At 34.1% G+C, this 22879-nt stretch overlaps 1 protein-coding gene across 1 annotated transcript; it reads left to right on the top strand.

Moving 5' to 3' along the window:
• The first annotated feature begins 5307 nt into the window (after window positions 1-5307).
• Window positions 5308-8499, top strand: LOC112014099 (uncharacterized protein At3g61260). Its single transcript, XM_024046480.2, has 3 exons — window positions 5308-7085; window positions 7226-7307; window positions 8123-8499. Exons 1-3 carry the CDS (start codon window positions 6274-6276, stop codon window positions 8330-8332), a joined length of 1104 nt encoding a protein of 367 aa, XP_023902248.1. The 5' UTR covers window positions 5308-6273; the 3' UTR covers window positions 8333-8499.
• The last annotated feature ends 14380 nt before the right edge of the window (window positions 8500-22879 follow it).

The raw sequence follows: 22879 nt of genomic DNA, 5'->3' as shown, positions 1-22879 counted from the left end.
TCAAAAAAAGTTGCATAAAGCACCAAAAGCATAGAAAACAAATTTATGAAATTTGTTGGGCTAAAAATATTTTTGTTTAGAGGGGAGCCACAATTTATATGCTGATTGATCATTTCAATATTTTTTTTATAGTCTCTTTGGACCAATTGAATTCTTAAAGAGATAAACTTTAAATATTTATTTTTTATTATTAAATAAAAACCAAAATTTGAGGCAGGGGGGGGGGGGTGGTAATGGCCATGGGCCATGGCCCCTTGGTCTCACATGGGTCCATTTAATTTGTTTATGTCTGTATACGAAAGATCCATTTCCTTAGATTCCTATTTAAATTTGATAATGTTATTTTTTTCCAATAACAATTATATTCAACCATGTGATTTGTTGGTAATGCAACCACATGGTTAAATTCAATTGGAGAACTTAAAATACAATACTTAAGAAACTTTACCTAAGTTTGAAAGAAGTTTAACTCATTTTTTACCATTCATAAGACTATTCGTATCTGATAAATCACATGATTTGTTAAACACTTAAAAAATTATATGTTTAATAACAAATCACATGGTTGAATGTAATTGTTATTGGAAAAAAATAACATTATCAAATTTAAATAGGAATCTAAGGAAATGGATCTTTTGTATACAGACATAAACAAATTAAATGGACCCATGTGAGACCAAGGGGCCATGGCCCATGGCCATTACACCCCCCCCCCCACCCCCTTGCCTCAAATTTGGTTTTTATTTAATAATAAAAAATAAATATTTAAAGTTTTTCTCTTTAAGAATTCAATTGGTCCAAAGAGACTATAAAAAAAAAATATTGAAATGATCAATCAGCATATAAATTGTGGCTCCCCTCTAAACAAAAATATTTTTAGCCCAACAAATTTCATAAATTTGTTTTCTATGCTTTTGGTGCTTTATGCAACTTTTTTTGAGAAACAACTTTATGCAACTAAAATCCTTAGTGAACCCCCAATGATACTAATTTGTGTTGTGTTCACAAATTTTATACCATGAAATGAAAGTATGCCCAACTTTCTCACTATTTTCATTCATCGATAATGCGATATTAAGACATAGTGTGGGCAAGTGTGTATGAATGTGTCTTATAGATGATTTAAAACTATGGTAGAATATAATTTTATATTGCGCACAAAATATTCTCTCTACTTATATACTCAAGACAAAAACTATCCAAACCTAAATCATATTTAAGCCCTTAATTTAAAAAGAAGAAAAGAAAATAATTTACCCGTAGGGATTTTGGTGGTTTGATGGTGGTGGGAGGCTAGTATGATGGAGGTGTCGTCTCTCATATTCCTCTCTCTCTCTCTCTCTCTCTCTCTCTCTCTCTCTCAAATGCTTTGTCAATCTTGGTAATAGTGAAAATTGACAAAGTATTTGAGAGAGAGAGAGAGAGAGAGAGGAATATGAGAGACTGACACCTCCATCATAATAGCCTCCCACGACCATCAAGCCACCAAAATCCCTACGGGTAAATTATTTTCTTTTTTTCTTTTTAAATTAAGGGCTTAAATATGATTTAGGTTTGGATAGTTTTTGTCTTGAGTATATAAGTAGAGAGAATATTTGGTGCGCAATATAAAATTATATTCTACCATGGTTTTAAATCATTTATAAGACACATTCATACACACTTGCCCACACTATGTCTTAATATCGCATTATCGATGAATGAAAATAGTGAGAAAGTTGGGCATACTTTCATTTCATGGTATAAAATTTGTGAACACAACACAAATTAGTTGATTTTCACGATCCTATTACTCTTTTGCATTTACTTTTGGTTTCATGATTAAAAAAAAAAAAAAAAAAATCTTACCTTGAGAAGGCTGCTAAACTTATTTTTAATATCTCAAAAGGTATACGTTTTTTTACTCTAATATAGTTTAACTTTTCTTTATAATATATGTGTAACATTTTTCAAAACCATCTTAAATAAAATATTACAAAATTATTCGTGTATCGCACGGGCAATTTACTAGTATTAATAAATGTTGTAACTTGATCAATGAAGGAAAGGAGATTTGAACACTAAGAGGGAAGTACAAGACTCTTAGCCACACACAAACACAACCAGTTTTATATTTACGAGTTTGTTTACACATTGGTTAATTTAATAATTGAGTTTCAACTTTGGCTAAAATTTAGCTTGTTTGTTAAATAAACATACAAAACAAGTTTTTATTTTTTATTTTATTTTTTAAAAAAATTTTAAAGTAAGCTTAAACTACTCGTAAATTTCACATCTCATTTACATAATTTTTTTTTCACTAAATTGAGTTAGGGGAAAGTTTCTCCAATCAACTATGTGGCAACTCAAATGAACATTCACTTGTATTTTTAATGGAATGAACTATTAAATAGTCATGCAACTTATTTAAATGATTTGATAATAATTTGATTAACACACGTGGATGCTCCTATGATGACATATTATCTCTATAATAACAAAATCATAATTATGACATGCCAAATACACAATGGCAACATATAGTCACATGCAAGAATTTTTAAATGGAAAATGTTTCTCTTCAAACTTGATTAGAAAGAAAATCTTCAAACTCCTTTTATCTTTTTTTTATTGGATGTGAATTTTCAAAATCTCACATTTGAATTACATGTTCTTATTATATTCTCCATACTTGCAAAATTTCAAAAAGATCAAAGATCAATAACTATGTCATCAATAATAAAATTTAAATTTTTCGTTTTTAATTTATGGTCTAAAATTATGCATACTTGCAAAATTACAAGAAAATCAAAAATCAATAACTATGTCATCAATAATAAAATTTAAATTTCTAATTTTTGTTGTCTAAAATTATACATAAAAAATAAATTTACTGACTAAATAGTAAATAACATCCGATTTAAACGAAATTTGACATATGTACTAAGAATTTCAAGAACATACAATCAAACTGTTAGATTTTTAAAATTCATATTCAATAGAAATATATAAAAGAAGTTTAAAGAGTTTCTTTCTAAATTAATTTCGAGGGAGAAATATTGTCCCCTATAAAATACATAGCTTCTAAACATGGAACAACTCTATTGGCAACAAACAAAAGTTTCCTCCAAAATTCAGCCACAAGTCACAACGACTCTTTGGAACACGAAAATTTCAAGGCTTCGTTTGTCTGCTAGGACAACTCCATGCATGTCGGGTGGCAGTTGGGCCATTTCAACCCTCATATCATGTCTCCATTATGTCATGTCACCATAATCCATATATATCAGAACCCTGCACCATTTCATGTGATATGTATAACTCAGAAGATAAAAACAACCATGTACAATCAATTTGATAATAAATAACAACACGATAGTCTCTCTTCTTTGCATGCAATTAATCAACATCAATGACTTCTCACAAAATTGAAAGTTCATAACCAAATGGCTTAATCAGAAGGGGGGGTCTGTTTTAAGTTCTAATAAAAGGCATTGCCAAACATGGCAGCATGTGAGTTAAATGCCTCTGATCTCACACTATAGTAGTAGTTAAAGATGGAGACCAGTGCAGTGTGCATCTGGGTTCATTACAGGCTCATTCACTCATCACTGTCTAGACTCTAGTGGTACCAAAGAGTCCAAGACCTGGTCAAGATGGGCCATATAATGCATCCAATCAATCAGTTATTTAAACCATTTGTACCATTCAGACCCACAGCTGCGGTCCATATAGTGGCCACGTGAAAAGGGTCAGAACTCAGAAACCACATAGCAGCACACAATATTTTATAAACAAAAACATGTTATAACTTAAAAAAAGCACAGATAATTTTTTTCCAATTTTTTAATAACATTTTTACCAATTTTTAAGATGTGATTAAAAAAAATCACTTGTTACGTGAATTAATAATAATTAACATTATTTTTATTATATATCAATTATAATATGTCACATTAAGAATTAATATTTATATTTTTTTATTTTTTGTTATGAGAGAAAGAAAATAAAATTCCATTATCAATCCCTAAATTGCATATAACATAAGATTTAATGGACTGGTAAACATATTACTCATTTCTCTCATATAATAATAGATTATATTAAATAAAAACATTTTTCACTCTCCTTGTTTGTGTGTGTTTAAAATATTTAGTATTCTAAAAAAAAAAAAATTTATGTACAATGGTGTTATATATACAATAAATTTCACATTTTTTTTCATACTTTTTGTTGAGGTGACAAATTATGATTTATAATACATTACTTTCATATAAGACCATCATTAACATTACTTTAATTACTAATCACAAACTACCAGTTAAGCCGTTATAAAATTTGTTGTGAAATTTCTAAGAGTCTTTTTTTTTTTTTTGAGAAAAAGAATTTTTTAGCTTTACTAGTTGGCACCTTTTTCCTATTTCTAAAGAAAATATTCAGAGATCAAATCATTTTCCTTCTACCGTTATAACTATTGATTTTTTTTTTTGATTGATTATAACTATTGAATTATGTATTAATAAAAAATTGTTGTGAAATTAATTAGTTATGCCCGTAGACTTATTGATTCTGGAATGAGAAGAAGTGAATAGTGATCACTCATGTGTCATGTCTTCCTAACACTCATGTATCATGCCTTCTTTATTCTTTTTGGAAAATTATTAGGTACTCATAAAATACTATAAATATATACTCATTTCTCTCACATAAATAGTAGGTCATACCATGAATTTAATTAGTGAGATCTACTATTCATATAAGAAGAAAAAATATGCATTTATAATATTCTGAAAATACAGAATAATTTTTTTTTTTTTCTTGGGGTAAACCATTCTTGCCATCTTGCACCGTCCATGTAGCCTCCATTAAATGCCACTTTCACAATGTAACCGTTAAAAAGAACATCCGTATTTGAAAACAAAGTCTCTCTTCCTAGGGAGTAGTACTATAATATATTCCCCACTCAATTAAGTTCTATATTTTTGTTCATATCACAGGGCCTGTGTCCAGTGACACTAATCTTGTTAAAATTGTGACATGTATTTATTTTTAAATATATATCACCCTCTTAACAGGTCTAATGGACTGAAAGCGCTGGACCCAAATGTCCCCGTCACAGAAACAGTTCCCTAGATTCCGTGAGTAGTAAAGGTAAATTGTGGGTTTGCACTTGCACACCACCCATGCATTACTCGGTAGTCGATACAGTAATAAAGTTCACCAATTCCCATGCAAAATAATTATTCTATTACAAATTTTTTTTACCCATTTCTGCCACATTTTGGCTGGTTCAAGTAACTATGAAATTTTGTGTTATTACTATTTTAATGTACAATGGATCTCAACTCTTTCATCACTAGTCCTGCAGCTCTCCAAATTCCATGGTTTTAAGGTATTATTATTCTCTGCAGGTAAGCTGTGTTCTGCAAAACCCATCTGGCAATTTGTGGAGCGTAGTTCAACTGGTCAAACTTCAATCTTTTTGGTGGGCCAATATGAAGCTCTAATGCATTCTTACAGTTTCAATTTCAACATTAAAAACCGTATCATGGGCATTTAGCATTAGTTTTTGAGGTTGGGTTTTTCTCCTTTTTGGTTAATATAGATGTTTGGGGTTTCCTTGTTTTACTTGTGGGGTTGGTTTGGTCATCTTTGTGGATAAATTTCAGATGGGTCCATTGCTGCAGTGAAGGAAGTTTCAGATATTTGGAGGTTCTTGCTTGGTATTATTGGCTTTCGTTTTATACTACAGTTCTAGCAATTGAGAGTATTAATTGCTTGTAAAGGTAAACCATACGTTTTCTCTATCTAGTGGGTGGAAACAGTAACACTATTTAGCCGTGACGTTAGCTATATACCATTGAACATCTACTTCACAAAACTTAGCTAGCCAGGTCATGTAAGTCTTTGACTCATAAAATAGTCAGTGTTTCTAGGACTATTGGTTTGGGACTGATGTCTAATGCCCAGATCTCATTTTGGACAAAGTAAGATGTGTCCAACGTGATCAAGATAGGAAAAAATTCCCCCTTTTTTTGACTAGGACTTGTCAAGATATATAGGAGCTGGACCATATTGAGTTGCCTAGGAATAAGATCTATTTTGGTAGATTGCAGAGTTCAAAGGAGTCAAAGTAGAGAGGAGTATTTTTTGTTGTAGTATAGTCATCTATAGCTTGGGCCTTGGGTGAGTGTTCCCTCTCAAAAAAAAAAAAAAAACTTGGGTGAGTTTCTGTGCCCAAGCCAGTTAGCTGTGAGTGAGGCAGATCTTTTTTTTTTTTTTTTTGAGTGAAAAATGAGATCTCTAGAGGATAAGGGGTGCTATAACCATGGTTTAACACAGGAGATTTCAACTAGCAATAACATCAACTTTGAGTTTCACAAAGGGAATGGAGCTACTACATACACTCGCAATTCCCATCATCGAAATGCCTTGAGCAAACCAACACCATCAAAGTGGGATGATGCACAAAAATGGCTGGTTGGGTTGTCAAGATCAGTGGGAGAGAAAAACCAATCCAAAACTACTAAGCCACGGAATTCGAATGCTGATGATTTGAGACTAATAGCTCCTGTTCCACAAAAAGAGCAGGACTATTCGAGTGGTGAAGAAGAAGAAGAACAAAATGGAGTGGAAGCTCAATGTGAAGCTGAGACAAAGAAGGTAGATTGTGATGAGTCAGTTTGGCGTATAAATAAGCCTGTAGAGAACTCAACACCAACTGTTCCTGTCCGATCAATATGTGTGAGGGACATGGGGACTGAGATGACCCCGATTGGAAGCTTAGAGCCTTCAAGAACTGCCACACCTATTAGAGCCACAACTCCTGCAACAAGGAGCCCAATAGCTTCTGGATCATCCACTCCAGCTAGGTGCCAACATGGAAAGCAAGCTGGTCGTGAGGGCTATCAGACAGGTCTAACATCCACTGATGGCAGAGGAGATACTAACCCCTCTGGCAGGGGGAGTTGCACAACCAGACAGTGTGGAGGAGACTCAAATGCTTGCGAGAGGAACAAGAATTTGGATCAAGCTAAAACATTGAGCCCTCTAGAAAGCCGAGCAGTGGCTTGGGATGAAGCAGAACGTGCCAAATACATAGCAAGGTGAACTCTTTTTCTTATGCTACTGAATTAGGCAACATATTATGAACTACTCAATGTCAAGGCTAGTGGGGGCAAGTTCTCCACATTAAAATCGATTAACAAGTGGTCATATGATATGTTTGTTTGTTGTGAATCTGTAGGTACAAGCGTGAAGAGGTGAAGATACAAGCATGGGAAAATCATGAGAAGAGGAAAGCTGAGATGGAATTGAAGAAAATGGAGGTACTCCTATAATTCTGGGCTTAGATATCTTGCAGCAATATTTTTAATTATGATTTATATCTCCATGGCATTTAGCCAAACTAGATCTCATATGAGATATTGCTAAATCCCCTTCACCTTCATGCCTACAACACAAGCCTTTTATTTTATTTTTAGTGATTCGCAACACAAGCATGTTAATTACACCTAATTAAGCACCTCTCTAACCCAGGACAATGTTATCATTTAATATATAAATTTAGGCGTTTTAGATGCCTCTACTTAAGGAAATTTCAGTCATTCATGGACCTTGTACAGTTCATATAGTATGCATATTCTTGAAATCAGCATCAACAGGATATGAGTCTAATTTAACAATGCAATTGTAATCCAATTTCTAATTGTGGTTTCCATGAACCAGCATTAGTAAGGTCTCTTTTGATAACTAGGAAAATGATATATATCTAATCCAACATGTAATCACCATACAAATACGTTTTTCATCATAAGATAAAAGAACTAGAAAAGCATAGAATGTTCATTTATTAGTTCAATTAGACATGTAAAGACAAATATCCACCTATGATGAATGCGACCAGGATAGCTGCATTGAAAGCTTGAAAATATACGTGTTGACTGCAAATGCCTCTCTCCCACATGATACATCTGATGAAGCTTGCAGCAGTAATTGCTCATGCTCAGGGTCCCTCTGAATTCTGAAATAATATCAATTATGACTTACAAAAGCTGCAACAATTCACCTAATCAAATACCCCATTTACTATGACATAGACATTAGCTATTTAGCTTTCTTACTGCTAGTGTTCTGAAATTAGGTGAAAGCTGAGAGAGTGAAAGCTAGGGCACAAGAAAGGTGTGCAAACAAACTTGCTGCTACTAGAAGAATAGCTGAAGAAAAGCGTTCAAATGCAGAGGCTAAACTGAATGAGAAAGCTGTGAGAACTTCTGAGAAAGCAGATTATATAAGAAGGACCGGTCACTTGCCCGCCAACTTCTCCTTCAAGTTGCCTTCTCTTTGCTGGTAGCAACTTTGTTGAACGTTTACATGTAACATTTGCCAGTAATTTTTTAATTATATGTTAACATGTGGATTTAATTGAGAAGCTTTATATGCTACTTATGGAAAATGTATTCATATGGTTCCTTCAATAAATCTTAGACATCCATTTTTGGGTTAGTCTTCTTTGAGACAGTTTGATTGATCATAGGAGCTGGGCTGGGGAGGTAAATTAGTAGCCAGAGTCATAAACTGGCCATTGCAGATAATTCTTTCTTGAACTTGCTGTTATACCAGCCTAGTTCACACTTGAAGCAATGATGGGCTGCATCGTAGTGAATATTAAGGAATTACAAGATAAATAATCAATGATTAATATGAAAAAGAAAAAAAAAATTATGTATGAGAAATTTGATGAATCTATTGAGAGATGAACATGACTGATAATCATGTCATTCTGCAACATATACATATAACTTCCCCAGCAAGAGTAACGTGGTTCAACCGTTGAAGTTGAGAGTTCAACAAGATATATAAGGCCACAAAAGAAAAGCATGGTTTAAAAGCTCTGAACATAGAGTAGAACAACAAAGCACAAGTCGTGTTGCTTATAAAAGACTAACTAATAAGTCGTGGAGTTTGCTATTAAATTTGTACCAAGTAGATTTTGCTTTAGTCCAGTCATCATATGCATGTAGTTGTTAAAAATCTTTATTTACATTACCAAACAGTAAAATTTCTATTGTGTACACAAATCAGACACCTAACACGTACTTAAACCTCATTGGCAGTGCATGCCTGGTAATAACACATTATGGGACCGCAAGGTTACTGGTCAAGCTTCAAACACAGAACACAAAACAAATATGAATCATTGAGGCTTCAGTTTGCAATGCCAGCAACATTTATCTATTATTTGTACCTGAGCCACAATGGCATTGCCTCTGTAGATGGTGAAGTAGATAGTGAAGGACTTCTTGAAAGGACAACCTTTCACCTTCAATTTAGAGGCTGAGTCTTCCCAACTCTCACCGTCAAGAAGTGCCTCTAACGCAACTCTGCTCAAGTACACCATTTGCTATAATATTGACGTTACTACTAATATTTTATAACTAGGTAAAAGCTGAGAGATTGAAATCTAGGATACAAGAGAGATTTCAAACAAAAATGAAAACAGAATCCAACTTAGTGGACCAAGTAAAAATATTCAAACTTAAGGGACCAAAATGGAAATAACCCAAACTTATCTTTAAGGGTTAAAAGTGTAATCTAGTCTTTGTTTTAAGAAAAGCTCTATTACCAATGTTCTAAACCTTTTTTTTTTTTTTTTTTTAATATAAACTTTGTTCTTTCAGGGAAAAAAAATGTTCTAAACTTTACCATCAAAAGTTTCATTAATTTTAAAAAATTTTGCAATATATTTTTAAATTATTTTTATCATCTATAAGGCTATAACTGGTTGTTCTCATAAAATGTGGTATTATGTGATGTGCTTATGCCACATTACTTCTTTGAAATATTAGTTTTTTTTTTTTTATTTTTTGTAATATTAGTAGCATAAATTTTTGTAGCTATTGTAAGTGATTGTAACAATATCACTTTCACATGAGCCTAGTAATGACACCATCTCATATAATGCAACCTCAACAGTTATGAAAAAATTTGTGAAGATTTTATCATTCTAAACTTAATTATTTTTATACTCAATGTAAGAAAAGGTAATTGTCAGTTTTTTTTTTTTTTTTTGTGTGTTTTGTGTGTGTGTGTGTGTGTGTGTGTGTGTGTGGTGACAACAGAAATGTATGTGGAATTGAAAAAAAAAAAAAATAAAGAAAAAATAAAGAAAAGGAAACTAAGGGGCTGTTTAGTTTTTGTGTTTTCATCGCTCATAACTCTGTTTCCATTACTCATAATTCAAAAATGGTGAGACCCACGGCTGAGAAGTTTGTTTGGTTTTTGTTTCCAGTTTTTGTTTTCATCACTCAATTCTCTAATTTTTGAGTGATGAGTTATGGAAACTGAAAACACATTTTAGATATTTTCAGTTTCCAATGGTATTTTCGTAAATATATTCACATAGTGGCCCCCATTTTCTGTGTCTTGTCTCATCCTTCATACCATCTCATTTTTTTTCCTTTCCTCTTCCTCTTCTCTTCCCAAGCCACTCTCTTCTCTCTATACCCATCTGCCGCCCATCCTTCAGACCATCTCTTTTCCTCTTTCCTTTCTGAGATCATCACGAAATTTTTTTTTCTTCATTGTAAGCTTTTTTTTTTTTTTTTTTTTTTTTTTTGTTCTTCATCACAGAATATTTTTGGTCTTTGCTGCACTTCATGACCGGGTAAGGATAGGTTTGGATTTGGATTTGGGGTTTCAAAATACAAACATGAATGGGTTTCAAAATACCCATTCCTTGAACACGGCGATTAGGGTTTTGACAGTGGTGTCCCAGCCGAGACCGTGGATGAAGATCTTGCGGTGGGTTGGGTCCTCATCCACCACCTTTCGGATTTGATCTGCCACATCACGGTGCTTATCTGTTGCTTCATAGAGTAGGTTTATAATCTGGTCCTTACTGAAAGGTTCTAGAAGAATCTGTGGCTCGTCATTGTTGTCATCACCATGGGTGTCGACTGAGGTAGAGGTGGAATTAGCCGTCTGATTGGCTGCATTTTGTTGTTGCTATTTTTGTTATTGTGGTTGAAGCTGGGTTCGGGTTTGGGTTTTGGGAGAGCAACAGGGGTGAAGGGGAAATGAGAAAAGAGAAAAAAGATGGGTACGCGGGTAGGCTAACAGCTTCGGTCTGACCAAGTTATAGGTATGGGTCCCACAAAAATCAGAAAAGTGTGAGTGATGAGAAGCTTGAGTGATGAGTGCCAAACGGGTGAGGTTAGGGAAATCAGGGTATTTTAAGTGATGAGTGACGAAAATTGAGTGATGAGTGATGAAAAAAAAAAAAAAAACCAAACAGGGCCTAAGAAACTCTTCTCCACCCCACATAACCCACTTTGTGCTATGTCAGTTTTTCTCGCCTTGAATAGTTGATGAGCGGCCCCGAATGCGTGTGCGTATATAAAAGTTATCTTTTTTATTTTTTTATTTTATTTATAGACATCCTATTTATAAGAAAAATATTAAATTATTCTATTAGCATTTCTTAAAACACTTGTTTTATTTCTCTTTTAGCACTCTTATGATTGTTCCTCTTTTTGTTTTTCATCTCTATCTTATTAATGTGGTAACTTTACTTTATTTTACTTTTATAATTCTATAGTTAGAGGTGAGAGATTTGAAACCATAGACGTCTTTGTTTAAAACACTCGGACGTGTCAACTAATTGATCTGCAAGGCTTTTGTCCTCGTTGATGTTGAAGGTAGCTTAATAAGCTTGTAAGGAATGGAAAAATACCTTTCTAACCTACCCAGACCCTATCCTATCTCGCACCCACCTTCCATGGGTTTTCCCTGCTTTGAGTAAGATGGGGTGAAGCACACTTAATCCAACCCCATCATCCTTAATTGTCATCTCTAGATTACAATAGTATAGTATTCATCTTGCTCATTGTGATTTTTAAAAAAGTGTCCTTCGATTGGCACGTGGTTTTTTAAGATATAATTGGTAAGGACTTTGGTTCTTGATGTTTTTTGGCTACGAGACAATTGTTGAAACCTATTTATTTTAATTGTGGAGGTTTTTATTATATTGTATCCCATTGTTTTTTTGGATTCTGTTAGGGCATATATTAATCATCCATTTAAAAAAAAATTATGAAAAATTGAAAAAGTTGTCAAAATAGTTAGTCACATCTTCTCATAAAAAATTTTCCCTGGGTTTTCCCTGCTTTGAGTAAGACGGGGTGAAGCACACTTAATCCGACCCCATCATACTCAACTGTCATCTCTAGATTACAATAGCATAGTATTCATCTTGCTCATTATGATTTTTTAAAAAGTGTCCTTGGATTGGCATGTAGTTTTTTAAGATATAATTGGTGAGGACTTTGGTTCTTGATGTTTTTTGGCTACGAGACAATTGTTGAAACCTATTTATTTTAATTGTGGAGGTTTTTATTATATTGTATCCCATTGTTTTTTTGGACTCTGTTAGGGCATATATTAATCATCTATTTTTTTAAAAAAAATTATGAAAAATTGAAAAAGTTTTCCAAAAAGTTAGTCACATATTCTCATAAAAATTTTTCTAAAATAATTTATTAATATATGCCCTAAGAGCATACATTAGTAAAACTCTTGTTTTTTTTTTCTTCTTATTACAAGGTTTTTAACATAACAAAATTTAGTGCCTTGCTTATATATTATATGATATTAATTTTTATGTTGTTTTTTAGGTTATGAATTGAAAATTATTGTAATTTTTAATTTGCATAAGTAATGTTATATTACATAAAATAAGTTAATAACTTTTTAATTCACTAATGTAATAAAATTCAACTATTGGATTATACTTTATTTTTGTGGTTAACATACTTATCAATTTTTATGTTATTTACCATAAAATTCACAATTTTTTTTTCTATAATATAATTTCAAAATAAAAAATATCAAATATTTTGAAAATTAAACATGAGTGTGACGAGACAATGAAATCTAACTATATGTATACTAAGATAGGATCAACTAAAAGCAAATTAGGAGGTGTAATTAATATTTAATATAATAATTATGCAATGTTTAACTTTAACTCATATCTATAAATTTTTGATATAGAGAAAGAGCAGTAAAGATGAAAATACTTTTAATGAAATTAATCATTATTTTATGGGATGACTTAATCCTATAAATAAATAAAAAATGATGTAATCAACTACTTTAAATTTAATTATTTGTCTATAAATTATAGAATTTGTAAGAAAACACCCTTGAGTACCATCCTAGTAGATAAAACTCATAAAAGTGCATAAGAGTGATTTTTTTTAATGCCACAACTTAAACAAGTACGTTTTACGTGGTTTATAAATAAGTGTGAATTTGTTTAGCAATGCGTCTGCGTTATTACTGCATTTGTGTTTTTTGGCTGGTCCCATGACACTGTTCATGGACTAGCCAAAGCACAAAAACGCATGAACAATAGCAAGTGAAAAGTGTTTTGCCTTTTAATTAATATTTTGCTATAATATTTTTAGCAATAAATTTTCAGTTTTTAACAAATAAGCAGTATCCAAACAGATCCTTAGATGATTGTGTCTATAATTTGGGGTGCATTATTGGATAAATAAAATCACTATTTTTTATTTTATTGTTTTTAATAAACATATTTCATGTTACACATGATCTACAATTTATAATAAATCATATATACTATATAATGAAAGTTGTGTTATATCATTATTGAGCCAAGTGATTCAATCTAAGTGTAGCATGTTGTATCACGAGCTTGTGTGATATGGCATACTAAGCACATTAGAATTATTAACATAATTTACATTTAATGAAATTTAATATTCTATAATTTACATCAAAATTATAATAAATAAAAATGAATAATACTACAACCACAAACTATTTTACAACATTTTTACAAAATGTTGATGTGGCCAATTTTTTAAGGCATGTTTGGTAGATTGTAATAGACATTGTAATGTAATAGTTATTCCTATGGTTTAGTTGTTCTTTAGTTTGATTATATTTTTATTATAAGGAATAATCATTCCTTATGAATAGCTATTCTTCAAAATGAGGAATAATTATTCCTTTTTAAAAGGTTGTATTAGTTATTCCTTAGTAAGTGCAATAATTTCAAAACTTAATATATTTCTAAATAAACAAACTTTCCATTTACATCTAACAATTATAAAAATAAAAAATCATAAAAAATAACACATATCTTTCTTAAATTTAAAAATAACAATTTTTAAGGAGATATAATTATATGAGTAAGAAATTTCCTAAAATAAATGTTAAGTTTCATTCTAATATTATAACTCACGACCAAACTAATGAATATGTTTAGTTATTACATTACAATACATTTTATTTCTAATAATAAATATTACAATTCCTATCGTAATCCCCCTTCAGTGCACCAAACATACCCTTATTGGTTTTCATCTAAACCCCATCATTAATATCACCTTTTCATTTACCTATAATCATTCACCACGTCAGCAGTTTGTAAATTTTTTTATAAAATAATTTGTATCTCTAGCATTATCCAATAAAAATTGCCAAATATTCCTGTCAACAAATGTTTCTTACAAATTGAAGGACAGTTTATCATAAAAGTTGAATTTCACATGTTGTGGCTATGCCAAATGGTTTAACAAAAGTGTTGCATGTTATGTAAAGTGCCATAATTATATTCAAAATATTAATATTACGGACTAAGTGGAAATTTATGGTCAAAGTTTGAAAAGTTAAAATTATTATTTTGATTAAAAGTTTATTACCATACATTCCTAGCAATTTAAAAAGAAGATTCATTAATTATAAAAAGTTTCCATACAATGTGGTTGTGTTAAGTGGTTCAATGTAAATGTTATACAATATATACATCGTATAACATGTGATCTGGGGTCTGGTCAGCCATTAAAAAGGGGGAAACCTATATGTGATCTGGGGTCCAAATGGCTCATTGGGAATAACAGCATGTTGAGTTTTTGGCACGACAGATGGCTTAATGAGGGAACTATTAGATCTCTAGTTGAAGGCCCTTTGAATAGAGGGGAAGATGAGGCTACAGTGACTGATTTGATGTAGAATGGCATCTGGGCCACAAATAATATTTCCCTTGAGTTGCCTGTTGATTTTCTGAGGGCCATTAAGTACACTCCTATTCGTAGGTCAGCTAGGAGAGAGGACCAACGGTGTTGGGTTGCTAGTGCTAATAGGGAGTTTGATTCAAAGAGTGCTTATCTTTTAGCCATCAATGATGATCTTAGCACCCAAGATTTTGCAGGTAAGTGGATTTGGAAACTCTGTACACTGCCTAAGATCAAAAATTTTCTGTGGAAATGCTATCATAATAGCTTGCCAGTTAATGCTATTCTTGAACATAGAGGGATTGAAGGCCTTGGGGGTTGTAGAAGCTGTTTGGATCCGAGTGAGTCCATTGCTCATGTTCTAAAAGACTGTCCTGAGGCTTAACGTTTTTAGAGACAAGCAAATTGCACCCGTCCTTTGTGGCAGTCCTTCTCAGGTGATTACCTTGATTGGATACACGCCAACTCTAACAGCAAGTTCTTAGCCAGTAACAAAGACTACCTGTGGTGTATTTTCATCCTTTTAGGTATCTGGAATCTATGGTTGCAGAGAAATAGGAAGATTTTTAGGCAACAGTGCAGGAATTCTAATATCTTGCGTTTGGTGGACATGCAAACAAGGGAGTTCCTTTACTGTGTTGCTGATCTGAGGAAAGGGAAGACTAAAACCTCTAGGTTGGTTAAATGGCTCAAACCCCTTGATGGCTGGTGGAAACTTAATACGGATGGCTCGTTCGTAGTCTCTTCGGGGTTGGCTGGAGGAGGGGGGATTATCCGGGACTCTAGGGGCTTATGTATTGGTGGCTTTGCGAGATCATGTGTAGTTACGTCTAGCTTAGCTGCAGACCTTTGGGCTCTGCGTGAGGGTTTATTGCGTTGTATTGAGTTGCAAGAAAAGCTGTGGAGCTTGAGCTTGATGCTGCTGCAGCAGTGTCACTAATATCATGTAATGTTCGCACTAATAGAGAGTTTTCTATTCTTGAGGATGATTGCAGTGACTTGCTGCTGCAACTGCCTCAGGTTAAGATCCTGCACTGTTTTAGGGAGGCTAACGGTTGTGTTGATGCCCTTGCTCGCATGGGTTTTGCAAATTGTGATGTGGAGATGTCTTTTGTAACCCCCCCCCCCTCCCATGCTTATGTCTATTTTGGAGTCTGATATGTTGGACATTTATCACCCAAGACTTTGTACAGCCCTGGCTGATCCTTTTGTTTAGTTTAATGAAATTTCCAGTTCACCAAAAAAAAAAAAAAGTATAACATGCTTTTGTCATGTGGCATTACAATACGTCCAATAAAATTATTACCATAGTTTAATTTACATCTAAAGTTTTGATAACTTTAAAATAGTAAACCATTACGTTAAACTTTTTTCTCTCTTCGCTAGTAGGAGCTCTCTCACTTGTTACAATACAAGGTTTTCCCTCCCTTAGTTCAACTAGGGGTCTGACTTTTATTTTATTTGGTTCTGTGTCCTTGAAATTATGGCTAACGACGTGTCTAACATCCTGGAAAACATGAAACTGACCACCGACGAGGAAGAAGTCATATCTATTTCAGATGAAGGAAGGAAGGAAGAGATTGAAAGTTGTTCTCAGAGCTTGATTGGAAAATTTCTTACAGAAAAGATAGTCCACACAAGGAAGGAGAAGCGAATGAATGACCAAAACAAGCAAGCAGTCGAGTCAAGATGGCGGTTGACGACGATCAGGCCGATAGAAACCAATTCGAAGTGAGAAACATATCGAAGGCAACAATGAAATTTCAGGGATTACTCCAAAAAAGGGGCATGTTAATTCCGAATCTTCTAGGGATGAGGTAACAGAGATGGAAGGGGTGGGCTAGCTCACGTCGGTTAATGAGATTTCAAATTCAAATAAGGTTGACATGAGTTTACCAGATGCTCCAAATCACGTGCAAAATAAAACTAGAGATAATGGGCCTCAAGTCTTAGAGAAAAAACATACATGGACTAGGCTTACTTGCATGGACTATGGGCCCGTGGATTTTATTAAAGGAGGTAAGTCCATTCTGGGCAAGAGAGTTTCACAGGGATTGCTACACAATACAAAAAAGGAGGAGGAGGGCTATGTGGTAAACATGGTGATGACTCCTATTCAGATGAAACGACGGGGGTGTTTGAGCACCCTTGCTAAGCACAATGAGATTGTTAAGTTGGAATTGCCAAGGACTTGGGAACCCTTAGAGAGTTCAAAGCTTTCATGACTTGGTGAGGGATCAAGCTCCCGCTGTATGTTTCCTTATGGAAACAACACTCGATAAAGATGGTTTTCAGAAATATTGTAGTGAACTTCCTTTTCCAAACAAGCTGATTGTTAAAAAGCTTTATTTTAGAGGGGGTTTAGCACTAATTTGGAAAGCTGAGGTGCAATTAGAGGTAATAAACTACACAGAGAATCAAATTTTGGCAAAGGTTGTAGAAGATAATGGGTTTGAATGGTTCTCAACGGGTTTCTATGGTTGGCCGGAAGCATGTCAAAAACATAAATCACGGGCTCTCTTGAAACATTTGTCTTCTTTTGTGGAAGGATCGTGGTGCTGTATTAGGGACTTCAATGCGTTTCTACACTCATCAGAGAAGCTGAGCAAGCACCCACCACAGGTTAAACAAATGGAGGATTTTCGGGTAGCTCTGGATGATTGCAACCTAGCTGACTTGTGGTTTCATGGCTACAAGTTCATTTGGAATAACAAGTGACCTGGGACAGCAAACACCAGAGAGAGATTGGATCGAACTGTAGCTAACAGTGAATGGAAAGAAAAGTTCTCGGTAAGTTTTATGAATCATATGTTTTTCCATGCATTGGACCATTTACCACTTTTGTTACAGTCCGAACCAAATAGGCATTTTAAAGGGAGAGTGGCACGGGGCTTTAAGTTTGAAGAAGCATAGTTATTGTGGGATGAATGTGAAGCAATTATTGGAGAGGCATGAGCCAAAACCAGGGATGAAAGTTCACCTTTAGCTAGTACTAGAGACCAAATTGAGATTTGTGGGGCAGATTTGCAAGCAAGGGGCTCTAGCAAAACATATCCTTAGGTTGCTGAGATTAAGAGATTGCGGAAACTCTTAGAAGCATTGAATTCCAGCGAGCCTATGGAGGCAAACAAAACTGCGTTTCTAGCAGCAAGCAAGCAACTTGATGATCTTCTTCTTAAATAAGAGATATATTAGGCTCAACGCTCTTGACTGCCTTGGTTGAAATATGGAGATAAGAATCCAAAATTCTTTCATTTGAAAGCCTTACAACGACGATGAAGGAATTTTATTCTGGGCATAAAAGACCAACAAGGTGTGTGGGTTGATTAAATAGAAGATGTAGCGGATGTAGCAACAAATTATTTTGAGGATATATTCAAGGCAGGTACATGTGACCGGTTGGAAGAATGTCTCAATGCAGTCCCTCACAAAATGAATTTAGATATGCAGGAAGTTTTGACCAATGAATTTAGTGCTGAAGAAATTAAGGCAGCGTTGTTCCAAATGGGACCAATCAAGGCTCCTGGACGTGATGATATGAATGCTCTCTTCTACCAAAAATTTTGGCATATTGTCGGTAATGATGTGATTAATGTTGTGTTGGATTTTTTGAACTCTGGTAATATGGTACCTGATATTAATTATAGTCATATTGTTCTCATCCCTAAAGTTAAATTTCTGAAGAAAATGTCAGACTATAGACTAATTAGCCTGTTTAATGTCATTTATAAAATAATATCAAAAGTGTTGGCTAATAGAATGAAGCTAATTTTGCTTCAGTTGTTCTCACCCACCCAAAGTGCTTTGTCCTAGGCTGCCTTATTACTGATACTGTTCTTGTGGCCTATGAAACATTGCATGCCATGCATTATAGGAAAAAAGGCAAAAAAAGAGCTCTAGCCTTGAAGCTTGATATTAGTAAGGCCTATAATAGGGTAGAGTGACCCTTCATCAAGGGCATGATGATCAAGTTGGGTTTACCGGGTGTGTGGATTAATCGTGTCATGAGTTGTGTAACTACTCCCTCATTCTCGGTTCGCATCAATAGTAAGGCATATGGTAATATTTTGTCATCTAGAGGGCTCTGTCAAGGAGACCGTCTATCTCCTTATTTGTTTCTCTTATGTGCAGAGAGTTTCACATCATTCTAATGAAGGCAGAGGAGGATGGAAGACTTCATGGAGTCTCCATTTGTCGAATAGCACCTAGAATATCAAATTTAATGTTTGTTGGTGATTCCCTTCTGTTTTGTCAAGCTAATCAAGAAGAACTGCAGGTGATTACTGACACTCTACAATTGTATGCAACGACATCGGGCAATGCATCAATTTGGACAAGTCATCAGTTTTCTTCAGCAACAATACTATGGGTGCACAAAGAGACTGTATTGCAAATGCATTGGGGGTGAAGGAAGTGGAAAAGTTTGACTCATATCTGGGGTTGCCCACTTTGATTAGCAAGTCAAAATACCAAACTTTTTCTTTTCTAAAAGAAAGGGTTTGGAAGAAGATACAGGGATGGAAGGGGAGGTTGCTTTCTAGAGCAAGCAAGGAGGTGTTAATAACAGCGGTGGCCTAGTCAATTCCCACATACACGATGGGAGTTTTTCAATTACTAGTGAAACTTTGTGATGAGCTTAATGCAGTGTGTGCAAGATTTTGGTGGGGTTAGTGTGGAGATGAGAAGAAGATTCATTGGAATAGTTGGGATTCATTGGTGCAACCAAAGAAAGATGGTGGAATGGGATTTAGGGACATTCGAAGTTTCAATCTGGCAATGTTGGCAAAACAAGCGTGGAGGTTATTGCTTGGTCAGGAGTCTTTTCTTTGTAAACATTTTAAGGCAAAATACTTCCCTTGGTGTAGCTTCTTGGAAGCTTTTGATAGTCCAAACAGCTCATACGTGTGGAAAAGTTTACTTGCAGCTCAGCTAATCTTAAGGAAGGGATGCTGCTAGAGGGTGGGCAATGGCACTTCAATTTTGGTTTTATCAAACAAGTGGATTCCATGTCATCCAACAACAAGGTACTTATTTCACCAAATGATGAGGAGTGGGTGTGGCGGGTCTCAGACTTAATTGACTGGATAACGTTTCAGTGGGATAGGGATTTGGTTTGCTCAGCTTTCCAAAGGTTTTATGCAGAGGCCATTCTATGGATTCCCCTAAGTAGAAGGTATGTATTAGATGTGCTGGTGTGGATGTATAATAAGAATCGGATATATTCGGTCAAATCGGGCTACCATACGGCTAGGATGTTGCTGAAAGAGGTGGGTTGTAGGGGAGAAAGTTCTGTTCTGGTATCAAGTAATCAGGTTTGGGCAAAGATTTGGAAACTTCATATGCCAAACAAAATAAAGGTGTCTGGGTGCTGAGCATGTTAGAATATACTACCAACATGTGACAATCTGGCTCGGTGTCGAATTATTGAAGATGGCACTTGTAGTATTTGTCAACGGTGTCCTGAGTCAGCAATTCATGCCTTGTGGGAATGCGAAGCGGCTCAGGATGTTCTACAGTTGTTCGCAGCTATGATGCTTAAGCTTTATGCAGAAGAGTTTGAACTTTTTTTTGGTCCAATGTTGGTTGATTTGGAACCAACACACCTCGGTTGTACTTGGAAGCAATCTGCAAGAACCTATTTGACTTAATGCACAAGCTAAAGAATATATTGAGGAGTATCGAGGATCACAAACCCAATTGGAGGCATTGGTGTCAGCTGGACAACCACAAGTGTGTTAGCAACCCGATAGTGCTATCTATAAACTCAATTTCAATGTAGCAATATTTGCATATAGGATAGCGTTTGGAGTTAGGACAATGGTTCAGAATAACAAAGGAGAGGTTATGGTAGTGATATCGTCAAAAGGCCCTGAGGTGACAAATAGTGAAGAGGCAGAGGTGTTGGTGTGTAGAAAAGCTCTGGAGTTCGCGGTGGACGCTGGCTTTTCTGAGTTAGTGATTAAAGGAGATAACATCAGTGTTATGAAGTCCATTGCATCACCATGAGCCAACTTATCGCGATTGGGCCATATATATGATGACATTCGATGCATTGTAGGGAGTCTTAGGCATGTGGAAATAAAATATACCCGACGAAGTGCAAATAATGTTGCTCATTCCTTAGCTCGCCATGCTAAGCACATAGATGATGTAGTGTGGTTAAAAGAGTCACCTCCTTCTGCCTTGGAGGCTTTGTATTTGGATTCTCTATCTATTTCTGAATGAACGAAGTTTGATTTTGCTTTCAAATTAAAAAGAAAAATAGTAAACCATTACTATTAAGGCTTACTATAAAATTCAATAAATTTAATAGAAATTTTGCTATTTATTTGAAATTATTTTAATATTTTGTTAAATTTTTATTTTTGGATAAAAACTTAGTCTTACACATTGTGTTTTTGTCAATGTAATTGAAAATAATTTTTTCTCTTTCACTATTACAATCTATTTTATCGTTCAATTTTAATTAGATTATTAAAAAAAATTCCAATATGTATATATTTCTTATTATTTGCGCATATTGGGGACATGATATTAATGATATTTAATAACATCAGGAGGAAAGTAGACAAATGTTCTTTTCGATTTTCTTGTCAATATCAATGATTTAATTAAAGATTCAAGGCATGTCCTTTAAATAAAGGTTGATGTTGTTATGGAACATGGCTTGTTTCTCTTGGCATCAACTATTGGATTGGAATGATCACCGCACACCCTTAGTGCGATGGTCACTCCACAAGTGTAAATGCTTGTGGGGTGTGGGGTGTGTAGGGGGGGGGGAGAAAGGCCGAGGTTCAAGTCTTCAAGAGGGAGCTTCACACACATATACACTTAGATTAGGCTAAAGTAGAATTATATCTTGTAAAAAAAAAAAAAAAAAACTATTGGATTGGAATGCAAAGGGAAAGTGAAAGTGTTGAACACTGCCATGACCATGAAAGTTGAAATCCACACAAAATATGTTGTTGCTTTTATATTTAATAACTTAAACTAACAATCATTCTTCAACCATTTAATTTTAAATCCTCAAATTCAAAACATAATTGTAAATTTTCATATTTAAATGTAAGTTCATGAACTAATTACTCAATAAATATTGGCATTTCATCTCAAAAAAAGAAAAAATCTTTGGTGATTAGTGAGGTACTAAGGTGTTCGTTTGTAGTTCAAGGAAGTGCAAGTAAGACTTCCATGATAATCAACGATATGCAATAAACATGTGATGAAATTGATGCATTAACATGGTTGATCTTGATCACCACTTTCATGGTCATGGCAATGCTCTCTCTCTCTCTCTCTCTCTCTCTCTCTCTCTCTCTCTCTCTCTCTCTCTCTCTCTCTCTCTCTCTCTCTCTCTCTCTCTCTCTCAGAGGAAAGCAATCATCTCAAACTTATATATTAATAAAACTTAAAAATCTATCCATAAACTTTATGGATAGAAAAAAAAAAAAAATCAGTTTGTACTTATTCAAGTGATTTAAATTTAAATATCTTTATTACTTTTCTCCAAAATGAATCATAATTGTATTGGCCCCATTAACTTTCAGATTCTGATAACTTATTTTTTTTGGTCATACCATATTTAGGAAGGTTAGAGGTGAGAAGTTATACAAACCTTCAATCTATATATATATATATATATGTCATTCTATTAGTTAGATATAATATATATATATATATATATTAATAGGTAAAGTTGAGAGAAAATCCAACTGGAATTCAATTAAAGTCTAATTTTGTGCCACATATCCCATCTAATCTAAGTTTTAAAATTTTGTGCGAAGTGAGTTAATTTAGTGTAAAATTGAATTTCAATTAGAGTTTAATCTTTATGGCAGATGCAAGTTCCACCAAAG

The sequence above is a fragment of the Quercus suber genome, unplaced genomic scaffold (genome assembly GCF_002906115.3).
Source record: "Quercus suber isolate HL8 unplaced genomic scaffold, Cork oak 2.0 scaffold_113, whole genome shotgun sequence".
NCBI classification, from domain to species: domain Eukaryota; kingdom Viridiplantae; phylum Streptophyta; class Magnoliopsida; order Fagales; family Fagaceae; genus Quercus; species Quercus suber.
This window is presented reverse-complemented; position numbering and strand designations above follow the sequence as displayed.